The 16,563-nt window shown below is 44.4% G+C and overlaps 1 protein-coding gene and 1 pseudogene across 1 annotated transcript; one reads left to right on the forward strand and one right to left on the reverse strand.

Annotated features, from left to right (window-relative positions):
- Positions 1 to 1,244: 1,244 nt before the first annotated feature.
- Positions 1,245 to 12,602, reverse strand: LOC109521359 (angiopoietin-related protein 1-like). The gene is made up of 5 exons (XM_019879192.1): positions 12,353 to 12,602; positions 7,518 to 8,356; positions 5,297 to 5,490; positions 3,298 to 3,568; positions 1,245 to 2,899 (listed from the first exon to the last, which is right to left on the reverse strand). The coding sequence occupies exons 2-5, from the start codon at positions 8,317 to 8,319 to the stop codon at positions 2,709 to 2,711; spliced, it is 1,458 nt and encodes a 485-aa protein (XP_019734751.1). The 5' UTR covers positions 8,320 to 8,356; positions 12,353 to 12,602; the 3' UTR covers positions 1,245 to 2,708.
- A 1,334-nt stretch (positions 12,603 to 13,936) lies between these two features.
- The window catches only part of LOC109521164 (protein zyg-11 homolog), a 7,579-nt pseudogene continuing 4,952 nt past the window's right edge, over positions 13,937 to 16,563 (forward strand).

Raw genomic sequence — 16,563 nt, forward strand, 5'->3', positions numbered from 1 at the left:
GCCGCGCTCTGTCTCCAGTGTTCCTTTGTTTGTTTTATCTGGTTTGTATTGGTTGCTTGGTTAATGTATCCCCACAATTAAACAAACCCATGTTAAATCAGTCTCATTTTCACAATCTCAGCACGGCAACACGGAAAATCACTTGAACAAACTCGGAGTGGAAACTGCATCAGTCTGTGGCAGACTGAGCCTTCCCAGATCCTTTCGAATGATTATCCATTTTAAACAAGTGTCCGTTCAGCTTTAAATCAAAAAGGGCACACGGGAAGGAACATTCTTAGGTGGTACAACGGCTTGACTACGGGAAATAAATTCGTCACGGTGCCGTATTTTCAGTGAAAACAGCTTCACATCCTGTCTGCTGATGACACAAACTGAGCATTTGTGGGGCCAATGAGTCAGTTACAGATGTAATTTCGCAATGCAGCACGGAGCTGGAAAGATCCTCCGTAAGAAGTCTTCCTTTGGCGATGCCATCCCGTTGGTAGAATATGAAAATACAATAAACAATGAAGTCGAGCAAAGTGAGCACTGCTCACAAGTGAGGACTGAGGAGTGTCACTTTTCCAAATTGCTCTTGGAAAGTCCTTGAATGCCCATACAGCCACGGGGGAGTTTATAGAGGACCTCTTCCTGCGGCTCTTGCGATGACATCATGCTGTTAACCGATTTTCGGAGAGCCGACCGCACTCCCGCCGCCCCGAGGATTCCACACGTTTTTAAATGCAGCCATTTTACTTAAAACAAAGAAGACGTTTAGTTTCATGAAACGAAATGTCAAATTGGTTGAATAAAAGCCAATTCCCATCAAATGACAAAATGTACTTTATAACCTCCAATCAAATTATTCATGCCAAATTTTGAATTAAAGTGAATTTGAATGGAATCTGGTGAAAATAACATTCATTTCTTGAAGACTTTTTGCCCTTATTATGTATCATTTCCAGCCAGATGATGCATACCCTTTCAAATGAAAAAACAAAAAACTAACAGGCTATGTTTGATTTTGCACTAGAATGCACAAAATGAGTAAAAGTCTCAGTGTTTGGAAAACACAAACAAACAATGGTTTGACGAATACTCTAATAAAATGTCATAAATTATTGTGGTTCTGAGTCACACATGAACTGATGAATTGCTCTTTTCCACTCATCCACAAAAATGTGCGTCTGGATGAAATGTCATCCTGAAATATATCTTCCCTCTGTCAACTTGTTGCTGCGACAACAAGGATCACACAAGCATCAGTGTTAAACAGAATTCCTCATTTCAATGAAGTCAAGTACAGAATGTTCCCGTACATCGCTTGGACAACTTCTTTTTTTTTTCAGAGAGAAAATCAGTTTCTTCCACTCGATTTAATACCATCATTTATCTGCACGATTCACATCCATAAAATAAACTCGGAATGCGCGTTGTCATCTCAACAAAGAATAAAACACATGAGTCGTAACCGGGTCTTAGTAAATGCGCAGAATCTCACAAGGGAGGTCGTTTGATCCGCAGTAAATGAGAGGGGGCCGCTAATTTGTGAACAATCACAAGCAAGGAACTTTTCATTTCCCGTAACCCTTGTAAAGTGATGAGTGGGAAGGCCGATCCGGTCAAACAGCCACATGGAGCAATAAGGCAGACCATTTTCAGTTTCGGGGACCAAAGGCTTGTTGTCTTTCACGTGTCGTATGTCCACTCCTCTCCTCTACAAAGAGGCAAACTTGACTTTCATATTAGTGTTTCCCGCGCGCGCGCCGACCCGTGACGAAAACAAACAGTTCAAGCAGTTTTTTTTTTTTTTGTGTGTGTGGAAAGAATGTAAATGTCTGTATTTAAAAGGGGGCACGCGGGACCAACTTGGAAATCTGCTTTTTTTTCTCACTCCACCATGTCTGGCCTCGTGAAATGTGTTTCTCATCGTTTGTCTAAGGGCCTATAACTCTTAAAACTCTGCAAAACAACACACCATTTCACAACTCCTACTCCGGGAGACTCACCAAAACCAAATGGAGTAAAACAAGCAACACATGGCTATACTGTGAGAACGCGCACTACACGACTGCTACACATCCTTTCTCTCAGGACACCGGGCCCTTTTCATTGTTATGTTAAGTTAATTGTACATATAAATTAAGAGTTTCTGCTCAAACATATCTCACAAAGGTCATACCAAGTGTTAAGAGAAAATGAAAAGCCTCGTTCCAAGGAGGGGTGAGTCAAAATAAAGCGATAATTTCCAGTTTCTAGGAACTACGGCACAAGTTAAATCCCAAAAATGTGTGTTTCCTACAAATGTTTATATTGGCGGTGAGGTAGGAAGAGCAGCATTACCGTTTTAATCCTTACAGCTGCTGTTTGGATGGAGCAGGGGATCAGGGAAACAAAGGCGGTCGAATTAGATATGTTGCAATATCGAGTTGCATAACGTTGATTAAACTGCACCTGCAGTCGTTCGTTTTCTTTCATAGCTAGAGAAAATTATTGGTTAGGGTCACGATACATCTTATAAATACACCCCCCCATGTCCCTATTTATGTTTCTTTAGCGATATGCATGTACATATAAACAGAGCAGTCCAACCTGAAAAAGGAGGGAGCGCTATACACTACTGATGTTGATCTGGTGGAACCCTCCTGTCAACGATGACCTTTGACATCGCACTTTAAAAAGGAGCTTCAAGTTTGGTGAGTGGACCAACACAGTCCAGTGTCGCTTCATCCATCTATGGGCCGAATCATCAGGCGGACGGACTTCATGGAGTAGAAGCCGCCGCCGTAGTCAGCCCAGAAGATTCCGTCTTGGAATTTGCTTCTGTAGACGCCTCCGCTGTACCACACGCCGTTCAGATTGGCTTGGCCGCAAGCGTTGTACCACCAGCCTCCTTTGTGGAAATGGGCACAGTTACCTGCGACGGGAGAAGTTGGGGTGAAAGTTTGATTACCAAAATAGCAGCTAAAATACACGAACGCGACTTTATAATCAGCCTTTGTCGGAAACCACGCTAAACTAAAGTAAGTGCTTGATGAACGCCTGTTTGACGCTCTTGAATATGAACCAATGAATGATTGAAAACGTTTGCTGTATTGAAAACTGCAAAAATTGTGACGTTTGACTTCAGACGAGGAAAGGTTCCGCTGAGACGGTAACTCGCGAACAAAATGACGCACCGCCGCTTCAATGAGTTATAATAATCAGATGTCAGACTCGCGACGTTTTCTGTCCTGTCGACATGGCTTTCTGGACATTGAGTGCAGTGCATTGTGGAATGTGTGACTGCGATGTCGGCAAGGCTAGGAGAGGTACCTGAGAAGGCATCCTTGTCTCGATCCAGAGTCGTGAACTGTTTGCCGTTGTGGCTGCTGAGGGAATCGCCAGCATTGCCTCGATAAGTGCCCAACCGCAGACGGTAGCCCTCGCTCTCAGGCTCGAGGTGGAAGCTGCTGTACTGAGCGTACACTTTCTTGTCCATCCAGTCTTCCAGCTCCACCTGGAGCTTGTAGTCGGCCTGACGTCCCAGCTTGTAAATGCCCTCTAGCCCGAGCCAGTACTCCCCATCTGTGTTGCCAAACCCGCTCTGAGTGACAGGAAGATTAAAATTAAGGTTTAAAAAAGATTAGCGAAAATTATTCTTGCACTCTTACAAAGGCTAGTTTAAAAGTAACCCAAAGTGGGTGAAACAGCGAACCCAGCGCTGGGTCCAAAAGGGGCCAGGCCGACACTGGTTTTTATTTACCTAGTGCATTGGGTTGAGGATTTGACCCAGCGCATTGGGTCAAGATTTTGATCCAGCAAAGCACTGGTGTCAAAGTCAAGGCCCGGGGGCCAGATCTGGCCCGCCACATCATTTTATGTGGCCCGCGAAAGCAAATCAAGCATGTGAAGTTCTATGATGCTTGCTAAAGCCTGAACCAAAATTTCATATGTAATCCACAATAACAGTCATTATTCTTGACTTCTGATTTTAGAAACTAGTTATTCATCAATTTGTTGTGCGCTGTGTATGTAATATGTGGAGGTGATTAAACATTTATATGGTTTCCCAAAATTCATAACGGCCCTCCACGTCAAACCGTAACTACGATGTGGCCCGCGACAAAAATGAGCTTGACACCCCTGCAACAAAGGGTCACCTCGGGTAAAAGTAACCCAATCTGCTTAAAATCCAATGCTAGCCATTGAGTGGGTTAGTAAAACAACCAGATTTTTTTTTTTGTTCCAAGACACAATCACGAGTGGGGGATAATAAGGAACAAATATAAAAAATATGTTTGTTGCTTTGATACCTTATCCTGCCCTATGCATATTTTTCCATTGGGAACTTTCTGAGATTATTGTTCTAAAAGAATGAGAGTCCTCTCTTCAAATTTCAATTTTATTCTTCACAGAATATCCTCAGGCTCATCAATTACTGTATGGGGACAATGTGGGCAACAGTTTTCTGGCTATGACATTGGAGCGTCAGCTCCATTCTGTTTTTGCGTGCATAAGATGTGAAGTATTCGTTTTGGAAACTAACCACCGTTGAATGCTGGTCCAGTCAACCACGATGGACCTCATCAATCACAATCACTAACTGGCTTGAATAATCTGGAAGTCTGGCCATTTGCCTCCATAACACTTCACTCAGTAAACATGGTTGAGGTTTGTAAATGTGGATGAGTGCATTTGCTGAATGAGGAGGAGTTTCAGTGTGACTCCTCCCCTCTTGAGCTTTGTTTGTGTGTGTGTGTGTGTGTGTGTGTGTGTGTGTGTGTGTGTGTGTGCGAGTGAATGCGTGCAGGCTTGTTATGGCTTTGTGGGAGAGCACAAAGGGAAATCAATGTCAAAGAGAGGGCAATTTAACTCCCACTTAAACATTCTCATGTTGAATGGATCATTGAATGGTCAACCCAGGCTTGCAGCGGTGATATACTCCACCTATTCTTCACGGATCTTTGATGAGAGGGCCGTATGTCGTGGTATGCACTTAACCAACCAGCCATGCGTCCAGGAAGGCACTAAAGTAGTAGCGGTTTTGGAAAGAAGCCCCTACAGATTGAGCTGCGGAACATACCTTTCCAGCGAGCCAGCTAATGTTTCATCATGGAAATCTCCAACTAAAAAGCCTGGGATGAATAACACTGCTGATGCGGCATTATATTTTCACAATGAAAACAGAAGGATTCTGACTGAAAGGAAAGAGTCCCCCCCCCCCTCCCTGCCTGCCCACAAGGTTCCTGCAGGTCCCATAAAAGCAACACCGGTATCTCTGGCTGAAGCAGTCTGAGGTTGAGGAAACACCAAACAGTGGCAGTGTAATCACCTTGTAGTTTTCCCAGTTTCTGAAGAAGTTAACAGAGCCGTCCTTTCGACTCTGAATCACAGTCCAGCCTCCGTTGTCCATATCCTGCTCACACCAGACTTGCAGGGACTTCTCGGCCTCGTCAGGTTTGATCAGATACATGCCGCTGATAACGTGGCCGGCCTCTTGAGCCTCCAGACAGTCTCTGAATGGACCTTTCGGGAAAAAGAACGAGTCGTATTATGACAACTTGTTCATCCAGTTTGCACATAAAGACTTAAATGATGGAACGAATGGCAAAAATGTGGCGGGGCGTGAGACAATTCAACAGAGACACGCTGACACAGACACATGACATCAGCAATTGATAATGTCAGTCCAGTCTTAAGGCTTGGGTGTAATGAATCTTAAATCAGCATTTGTGACCATGAACGGGTTAACTGGGTCACAAAAGATGTGAAATCGATTCTCGTGGGGGAGAGAAAATGAATTGGGGTCCTCTACAATGGGCCATCCTAAGGGCATTATAGAACGTTGGCTTCCAGAAGAACCATTCATCTTTGTTCTAACAGTTATAACAGTTTCCCCTCACTGGCAGTAAAACAAACTGAAATACTACAAACTGAAACACTACACTAATCTATAGTAATCTGTAGTGTACACTAACTGCGAGCTGAGGCTTCTGTGAATTAGGCGCAGTGTAATTTGTTCATCCGTTTAGTTCCTGCAGCGATGACAGCAGTAAACTGTCAAAGTTTATGTTTTGGATTTTCTTTGAATTGTATATGTCATTTGGAGATTACATCGGATCATTCAGAAGACCCTTCAATTCTAATTCCGAATCCTTTGCTGCAACACTGGATGGGGTGAGCGTTTCAAACAAAAAACTTGCCAATTTGTTGACATCTGGTCGAGCAAACTGACTCTCAGAGCCTGACCGAGTAATAGTGGGAGAGGAGCAGAGGAAAGAGGGGCTAATTAGGTTATTTTGTTCATTATTTACCCTCATTCCTTCCTTAACTACTGGATACATTGTGTCTGCTTTTCATCAAGGTGTTTCCTCGTGCTCGGGATTTTTAATTACAGTCACGTGTGTTACAGTCAACAGGAAAATAAACCCGATGCAACGAACATGGAATCTTTTCATTTGTCTTCATGGTGTAGTTTATGAAATATTAAGCACTGGATTCGGTATCCCAGAGGCATTTAGTGGTTTGAGCCTATCATGGCAGTCTGGGTTTGGTCCATGTCTGCGATGCAATGGAACAGTCTCGAATGGGATCATTTCCATATACAGCTGCGCAGAAACCTTACACACTTTATTATTCTTGGGTGAGGGTGAGCTAAATGTGCAAGGAATTTCTGTTGATGAGCAAAATCGAGCTGGTGAGATTTTCTTTGCTTTGCTTTAAGTCCCCAGCCTCACTTCAGACATGACAACATTTGTATTTCCATACGGGTAGTTAGGCTTTCTGTAGAGCAAGGAGTCCAACAGCAGCTGAATTTGCAAATCTTTTAACCTTTGAAAATGAGGCCACTGGACCACCTAAACTCAAACAGGAGTGTGTTTAATTTTCTTATGGTTGACCTGCAAAGTAGTGAATGCTCTGCAAATGAACAAATACATTCATAGAAATGCCTATTTAAGTCCAATAAGTACATGTAAAATTTTTCTGCACCTGAAGCTCCTCTCTCTCTTTCTCTCTCTCTCTCTCTCTCTCTCTCTCTCTCTCTCTCTCTCTTTGGATTTATTTATCCTCACAAGGGTCGCAGGGCATGCTGGAACCCATCCCAGCCGTCTTGGGGCAGTAGGCGGGGGACACCCTGAACTGGTTGTCAGCCAATCGCAGGGCACACAGAGACGAACAACCATCCACGCTCACACTCACACCTAGGGACAATTTAGAGTGTTCACTCAGCCTGCCATGCATGTTTTTGGAATGTGGGAGGAAACCGGAGTACCCGGAGAAAACCCACACAGGCCCGGGGACATGCAAACTCCACACAGGGAGGCCAGAGCTGGAATTGAACCCGGTACCTCTGCACTGTGAGGTCGATGCGCTAACCACTGGACCACCAGGCCGCCTGGCTATGCAGTTAAACTTGTAAGTTAAACTTCTAAACTTCTAAATGTACACACACACGCACACACACACACGTACGAATCGACTTTAATTGGAGAGATTCACCCCAGCCCCTCCGTAATGATCATTATTCTTCTTTGTATGTACACTTGACTCACCTTCAGCACTAAAGTTTGTCTGAGGAGGTTTCTGGACTTCCATGCTGCCACCCGTTGGTGAAGGCCCAGAGCGAGAGCCCCTTTCGCGGGCAAAGCTTCCACTATTATCCCCCCGGATCTCATTGGTGAAACGCGGTACATTAACAGGGATGTTCTCAGGCACCACATGCACCATCGGCGGCCCAAGAGGCGGCGGCTCTTGTTTGCGATCATGCATCTTCATACAACTTTCTTCCAGAGCTCCTATCATCACTGACTGGTTGTTCACCATGGCCGAGAGGGCAGCGTATTTGGCCTCCAGTTCCTTGTAACGGGAAGACAGCCGCAGTGACTCAGCGGTGGCATTCAGGATGCGTGTCTCCAATTGAGCCAGCTCCAGTGAGTTGTCCCTCTTTCTTATGATTTCGTGCAGCAGCTGCATATAGAGCTGGGTCACCCTGGAATTCATATTCCTGCTTTCTTTCCTCAGCAGCTTCATCTCATTCACCAGGTTTCCGTCCACGTCCACCACCAGCTTCAGAGTCTCCATCTCCCGCCTTTGCTTTGACAGAAGGTCGCGCACTGCGGCCACATCAAGACGAGTCACTCGGTCCTTGTCGGGGACAGGACCTCTGGCTGCGCAGATGGGGCCTGTGATCTTCTGCTCGGGAACCAGGAAGGTGTAGGAGCACCTGTTGTTTTGTCCATTGGCCTCTGGAGCTCTCCGTGCCCGGGAGAGGACGGGGTTCTTGATGAGGGCTTCACTGTTGCTCCAGAGGGACAGACCAAACAAAGTCAACCAACTCCACATTCCAGGTCCCATTCTTTCACTCTTGATGTGTCACCATAAACAAGGGTTTCTGTGAAGACATCGAGAAGTAAAGAACATTTTGCTTCAAGGTTTTATTACCTTATTGTGGGGAAATTCCATCCTGTCGCTCACATGTTTCTAATATGTGTGTGCCACTGAGCCCCGAGGACCCTGGCTGCTATTTATAACGTTCTTATAAGTATTCAGGCAGATTCCTTTTCATAAACGGCCTGATATTTTCCTAAACCAGCCGGGCACTTTCCCAATGCACCCATTACTGACTTTGCTCGACGCAACCAGTGGGTTTCCACTCGCACTGTTAGCGTGAAAGGCGAAAAATCATACGTTTCTTTTGTGTGAGCAAAAATCTTCCCGTTAATTGCTAACGGCTGCTCTTGAATGCAAATGCATTTTATGAACTCAAAATAATTGGAAAGGCAGTTATGTGAAAGTCGAACTGCAGCTCAATATGGTAAGAGACTTCGGTCTGTGTAATTAAAAAGCGTCTTGGAAACGCAGGCCCTCTGGTTCGCTTGTGGTTGAGTTTGAGACATGCCACCCACCCACCAAAAATTGTCAAGAATCATATTTTCGGTGCATTCGCTTGTGGGTTCTCTTTAATTACAGCCTTCGCCACATCAGTATCAGGTGTCCGGGTATGTGAAAGTGCTGGGATCTGTTTTTAATACGTCGGCCCATTTGCCATGAACCTCGGCTTACCTGCGCTGGTTTGTGATGAGAATTCCCATGCTGATGGAAAATGAAAGTCAGTCTCAGACATTTATTGAGCTACTCGGACTCTGTTCAGTGTGTGTTATTCCATCTTGGCTGACGCTAATAAAAAAAAAAAAAAGAATTTGTGTGAGAAATAGAGGAAATTGATGGGTTTCAGAAGCAACGGGGGGAGGAGGAATGACTGATTTACGAGTGCTGCGCGATTGAGTCAGCTTTTGGCAGGATTGCGTGTGTTCTTTGGTTCTTATTGGTTTTGACGGGCTATCAAATGGAGAAGAAACGGGTGACGTTCAAATATGTGAAGGTTAAAGATGTTTCCCTCCTTCAAATAAAAGCAGGCTTGGCTCCGAAAGTAGGGCCAATGGGCCTCCAGCTTTGAGTAGATCTTGGCACAATGGTCCGCTTCCATCCAAGAAGGCTGTCTGCTGTCTATATGAATAAAAAAACGCAGAAAAAAAATTTGCTAGGTTGTTTTCCTAACCCACTTGCTGGATTGCTGTGGATGTTGAGCATTGGGTCATTTCTTCCCATGGTTGGGGTATTTTTTTGGACCCAGTTAATAGGTTTGGGTGGTCTGAGGAGCCGAAACTGGTCGCCATTTTGTTATCCTGATTACCAGCCCAGCCAGGATAAAAAGGGGTGCGTTGTGTTGGGAACAGCGTCCTGTGTGCCAAATACGCCGCGCGAGTGACTTGCTGTGGCGACTGCTGATAGGAGAAAGTTGGTTCTTCTTCATAGAAAATGTTGGGAGTAAAATTGTTATTGTTAACCACAGCTAAACTTATGACCTGGCAACCCATTTCTGGAGTGATTCAACGCAACAGCATGGGGAGCTGTTACCACTTGTTGGATGAAAATCTTGATCCGTTTGCCAGCTCAAATTCTCAAGCCAACGCACTGGGTGTAAATAACCTGTCAGTGAGTCATTCCCTTTTGAACCCAGCGGTGGGCTAGCTACTTCACCCAATTTGGGGTTACGTTCAACCGGTGTGGCCGCAGTAACCTTGAAAAAGTAACGCTGTTACTTTACAGATTACTTGCTTGTTAGAAAATAACTAACAGATCGCAAGTTAGTTTACAGTCAGCTGATGCCGACGACCCAGCTATGCATAAAAATGAGACCCAGTTTAGCCGCTTAATTGAAAGTGCATTTTTAACAGTGACATTTAAGAATAAAGAATAAACAAAATCTAAAATAAAGACAGCCTTTTTATTAGACGGATTTAACTATTGATGTTGTAATGGCAAAACTCAACAGTGATCATATATATTCTTTACAAATATAATGATTACATTTGGGGGCCTGCTGCATTCTCACACTCTGTTGTGACATTCTCCTGAAGTATGAAAGCAATCCATGTTTTGTTTTTCAGGGTTATCGAAGCTACATGTCACTCTGTCGACAGCACAGAGTGTGCGGCAAATTTAAATATTATCGTTTTTTTGGCTAAAAGAAACTCAAAATAGTTCACCTTGAAAATGAAAATCGCTCTTTTTCCTCCACTGGTGTTTATGGACACCTGAATCGACACTCCGCTGAAAACGATGATGTCGCTCCCTCAGACGTGAATATAAATTTGAATACTCCCACAATGCATAATGTTCAAGCTGTAAATATCAGACTTTCCCTTTCTTATGTGTGTGAATAAAGTTATTAGTGATGTGACGGAAGTGAGTACCGTCGTGTTAGGAGGTGTTCTGTATTTTACTGTTCGTGAACTTTTCATTTTTCCAATGCAATACGTGTGTGAGGGAGGCACTGCGGTCGAGAAATATGTGCTCTTTATTTTTCGTCTTGTCAATTCTTTCTCACTGCCACATCTTGCACGTGGTTGACTGCAATTCGCATGTGAGGATGAAGGTTACCACTTTCAAAAATTCTGATGTTACCCGCATGTGGACGTCAATATATTCTCCTCACGAATGATTTCCGATATCCGAAAAATTACTGTCATCTGAATACTTGTCTGGAAAAGTGATTGCGTTAAATTAGTCGTGACTCAAAAATGGGCATATATGGAGTATCGTGTGACTGGCATCACTGGCTTTTTAACACGTGACTTTCAAGAGCGTAAAGGCATATGCAGAATACTGCACGACCGACTTCTCAGTGGAGCTCCAAACAAGTCCAACAAGGAATTACAACAAATGCCAAATAAAAGGGAGAAATAAATGAGCTCAAGACATGCAGACAGAAGGTTTGGTTGGATCATTCCTGTGGTCACCTCTTGATGCGTGCTCGTACTGATGAGTCTGCACCACAGTTAATGGGAGAGATCCCAAAGCATTACGGAAGCTCAAACTGCTCCGAAGGAAGAATAATACTCCTTTGTCAGCGTCACTGGAAATATATGCTTTCCTTTATGTCAAGTGTTTGTGTGTGGTTTAAATCTCAACAACTTAGCCACAGTGGGAAAGTGTCTGCGCACGGATATACATTTGAAACAACTCCCCGCGGCTGTCATCTCTGGTAAACAATAATCCGCTTGTTCTCGGGCATCATTTGAGGGTAAGGAAAAGACAATTTATGGAAAAACGGGCCATGTGTCAGAGCTGAGAAACGCATTGGCACTGTCAGTCAGTTGATTTCACCCACAGGGTACTTTTTCCCGTCTTTCTGAAATCATCACTCGCTCCCCCGTCTGCCCGTCTCTGAATATGAATCTCACAAGGAGGCTGCGGCCTGACAGGCGCGACGGTGTTTATATAGTTTTCTTCACTCCGGGCCTGTGGATCTCATCAGCAACCCTAACCTACGCTGCCTCCTCGCTGTCATTCACGCCTGCAAGGCCTTCGAGGAGCCAGCTGCTTTCCTTTCCCGGTGCGAGACCTTTTTGCGCGATATCAATCCACCTATTGCAAATAAACATGCCAAACTTTATAGGGGTTGCTGCTTCTGACCACTGGCTGACTCCATTGAGCGCCCATGTTGATTACCTGGGTTCAGTTCCAGCAAACATATGGCACAAAATGTTACTTTCCGGAGAATCCTGTTTTTCACATCAAACTGCCTCGAGGTTATTGACGGTGCCAATTATCCCACGGCATTCCCCCCCCCCCCCCTTCTTGGAACAGACGGGTTTAATCAGAGTCTATTTGGGTCCTGAGAGATGACATATAAGCTTTGTGCATACTGTTCACGATGAGGAGGTCTGACAGACAGAAAGAATGTGAAAAATAAATAAAAAGACGGTTCTTTCAACGGAGGCGCCTGACTTTTGAATGACTTGGTTCATAGCGGCGGCTGAGGATGTTGCGTATAGGAATTCTTTTTATTCTTTTCACACTACATTTAAGAATGACCTCTTACCTCTCTTGGTTGTCAGCGGTCCAGCAGATGCACGTTGAGGGATGCAGTTTAGGGTCTTAGCCGCGGTGAGTTGTCATAGCCTCCATGCTCTCCTCACGCTCCTTGAGTCTTTGCTCTCATTGACAATGAAGGGCCGCTCAGTCAACCTGGCCCGGTCGGAGAACACTAGAGGGTGGTCCATGCGCAAAAAGAGGGAGGCTGGTGCTTTGGTTTACTCAGTAGTCGCAGGAAAGAGGAGGCTTGGCCCTGCCTTCTTGCACTGATGTCATGTCAAGTTTTGGAGAGCAGGAGCCACTCCTCCTTTTTTAAAAAAAAAGTTTGCCCACAATTAGAAAAAGGTGAAGAAAGAACAGAGTCGGCTGTCTATGTAGACTATGAGTGGTGAGAACTCACACTTGAAGTCAATCGAGATGACGAGATTTCTGCCACTACGCAATACCGCATATTCATGACACTATATATCATACGTTCCTCCTCCTTCCTTTTTGTATGATTCTGACCAAATTGAATGCAGGACGTTAACAGTCCGGTAGCTTGAGGATGATCATCACGGGTCTGTTTTGGATTTGTTCTGGCCATAAGTGGCATGTGTGCGCATCCTGTGGCGGCCCAAAATGCAATTGGCAGCTGAGTTAATGTGCTCATGAGGACAATGAGTGGCAGGATTCAGGCAAGAAGAACGCCCCCCCCTTTGAGCTTAATGTTTTGAAACGAGAAGGAGGCTCGAGCTTTGATGCATGGGGACGGCTCTGCATGGGGAGACCTACTTAACCATGTGGGAGGATAGCTTTTGTTTATGATATTCACGACAGGATGTTTTTATTTTTGTAGTGTGTGAGCGCATGAAGTGTGGGTGCTGGTGCATGACCGACAAAGGGGATGTGTTTGTTTATGTGTCAGGGTGATTGAGAATGAGCTTCACATGTTGAATGGATAAATGTTGATGTAAAGTAAAAGCAAATAAATGTGAGTCTGCGTGTGTGTTTATGTTTACATCTGACCATATGCATAGAGGAAATATTAGCGTCTGTGTGAGCATGATGTGTCACAGTGCTGGGGGAAATGGTGGACACTCAGCAGACTTTTCACTTTGCACCTGTATAATAAAGTCTGAATTCTGAGATAAAAGCGAGAATCTTGCCAACCTTGTTTTTTTTTTCTTCTTTGGCCCTAATCCCCTTCCGTAGAAATCCCCTAATTTACCACAGCATACCAAATCTAATGCGGTTGTGGTTTTCAACCGTTGTCACCCTGGCACCCCACATTGTCACCTGACCCACATGACCCACTTTTACAGGCTTTAAATTCAACAACTTCACATTTGTAAACATAACGACATTTGCTTATGTGTTGAAGGGGCATTTTCCCTGATGACTACGGAATACAAAAATGACCAAAAAAAAACAAAACACTAAAATGTCAAAGAGCAAATAAAGTCATGATTACAGTATTTTTATGGGACAAAAACACTTTAGTTTGTATTAATAAATCAATAAAATGAAACACAGTCAGTGCGGCAGTAGCATGCCTTCTTGTATCAACTATTTTGGTTGCCTTTCTGCGCACCATTTGGATAACCTCAAAATGCAGTCTTGGTATTGTCGTATGACGGACGACCCGCCTTGATTTTCTCTGCAATCGACCAAAAATTGTTCAGTCGCCCACTATTTGGTCCAGAGGCACCAATGGAAAACCTACTGATCTACACACTACAAGCAACGTCATGGCAGTAAAAGATTTGATCCTTCAATTAAACATCTCAAGAGATGTTACGGGCGTACCAGCGTGACTGTGTATTTGTGCACATGTAGTTTGACACTTGCGATTGTCGCTGATTTGCCTTCGTACTGGGAGGTCCCCCACACGCTGTTTGAGCTGTGCATTGCTCAGGTGTGCTGCAGCCTGGATGAGCTGTGCAGCAAAACGAGCAGATGTCTCTCTGCTCCTCGCCTCGGCATCGTTCTTCCCTCAGGAGATAGCTGACCAGCTACTGCGCAAGATGGCCACAAAAGGTCAGTCGGGAGCGGTTTATGAATGACTACCGCACTTGTTGTGCATTCATTTATACTCACTTCATATTTATAATGACCCCTTTTCACAGCACTCAATATAATTTGTAAAGCATAAGACACATCAGGGTGCCATCAATGACGACCAATGACCGGTGTCATCCCCCATATCTGTATCATGTAAGCTTTTTGTGGCGTTGCTTAGCTGAACACACTAATGGTGCTTTTGCACTTTCGCACAATACAACACGACAAATCTGATGAGGACAAATTTTCCACGTTCTCTTTCAGCTAACAATAGATCAGGGGTTGGAAACATTTTTGTCTTGGACCACATCATCCCTCAGGAGGCTATTACTGCCAAAACCTACTGAATGTCTAAACGCCTCATCATATTATTGCAGAAACGCAGTTGCCTGTTCATTTGATTGCAGATGCTGTTTATATATGTATTTCACACCAAAAAATAAGAATTTGATATTAGAAGCCAATGAAAATCGTGGCAAGCAAATCTGTCATGAAATAATGTCCAGTTTATGTGCAGAGGGGACATGGTGAAAATAAATGCTTCTAAAACTGGTTCAAGTGACAAAATAAAAAGAACACATCTATCTGGATTTTATGTTATGCTGCGCGTAGATGAAGTAAACTGCCACGGTGCTTTTTTGCTCTTTATTTTGCTTTTAAATTCAATTAAATCTTTTGTTTGTAAATGTATTTAAATGTGTTCAATGTAGTTTATTTTGATAATTCCCCAGAAAGACACTTTTGTTCTCTTTGCTTTGCCTTTGAATATCTTCAGCTGTTTGTAAATGTTTTTCGGGGTTGTGCTTTTGTTTGTGTGAAGCACATTGAGTTGTCTTGTGTATATTAAATGGGCCTTCCCTTGCCTAGCCTTGCCTAAAGTAGACTTCATCTACTTTAGGCAAGGCTACACTACAATACAGCCCGCCAAATCATCAAATGATTTGGCGGGCTGTATCTAGCCCCCGGGCCCTGAATTTGACACCAAAGCTATGAAAAGATTGGAAACATTCTAACGCTTTTTGCTTATCTAGGAATACTGAACGACAAAACCATTGGGATTTTCCGGAACCACAAAGAGCTGCATTTGAGTCGAGCGTGCATGCAACGCAGTCTGGTGTCTGCAGAGGCATTTCGACTGGCCATTTGCCCTCACTGGCTTCAAGAACTGGATGCATCATTGACTGCTGGCGACATCAGCGGCGCTAAAATAATTTCCAGCTTGGCGTCCAACCTGAAGTGCAGATCCAGCCTGCAGAAGTTGTCCGTGAACGGGCTCCGTCTGGACTGGGCCTTGCTGGGAGAAGACAGCGTTGGCGTCAGCTCCTTGAAAGCCCTGCGGACGCTCAGCGTCGTCAGCACTGACCTGACTGACGTCGTCTTACAAGATGTCTGCACACTCCCTCAGCTGGAGACCTTAGACATCTCCTGTATTGCCATGTCCAACCTCTCAGCTCTTCTTCAATGCAAGAACACGCTCAGATGTTTGGTCGCCCATCGCCTTCAGCAGCTGGATATGACGGCAGCAAGTTTGCTGTCCGTGCTCGGCCAGTTTCACGCTATGAGACATTTGGACTTTTCAGATGACCATTTGACAGCAGAGTTCAGCGACAGGAGTGACGGAGATTCAGTTGAGCGTCTTCTGCAGGCCGGTCCCGAGGTTCTTCCCTCCTTGATTTCTTTGCACGTGTCTGGCAGGAGTAGAATCAGTGAGGTGGCGGTCACTGGTTTTGTCGAAACCAGGAAGGATCTGGTATTCTTGGGTCTGTTAGCTACTGGAGTTAGCTCCTGCGATGCCCTGTCGTCTCGAAAAAAACTCAAAAGGAAGGATTTGCTGCTTGTCTGTGTGTGTTTTAAAAAAAAAATATATATATATACATATAGTACGGGTAGGTATATGAACAAAATACAACATAACAAGACGTGTCACAAAATTAGGACTACTTGCTACAAAATGAGACTAGTAACAGACCTGGTAGCTTTTCTTTCCACTCACTCACTTTCTCTAACTTTACCTCCCCTCGATCCCCACACAAGACAGCGTTGCTCAGCTGATGTCTTTTGAAACCAGCCACGGGACGTTTCGAAGTCCTCGGTGCCCATAGTTAGCGCGATGGAACTCGCCTTCTCTCTAATTAGCGGTCCAGTGAGCGGAAGCTTTTTTTTTTTTTTTTTTTA

This window comes from Hippocampus comes, unplaced genomic scaffold (assembly GCF_001891065.2).
Source record: "Hippocampus comes isolate QL1 unplaced genomic scaffold, H_comes_QL1_v1.1 scaffold85, whole genome shotgun sequence".
Taxonomy (NCBI): domain Eukaryota; kingdom Metazoa; phylum Chordata; class Actinopteri; order Syngnathiformes; family Syngnathidae; genus Hippocampus; species Hippocampus comes.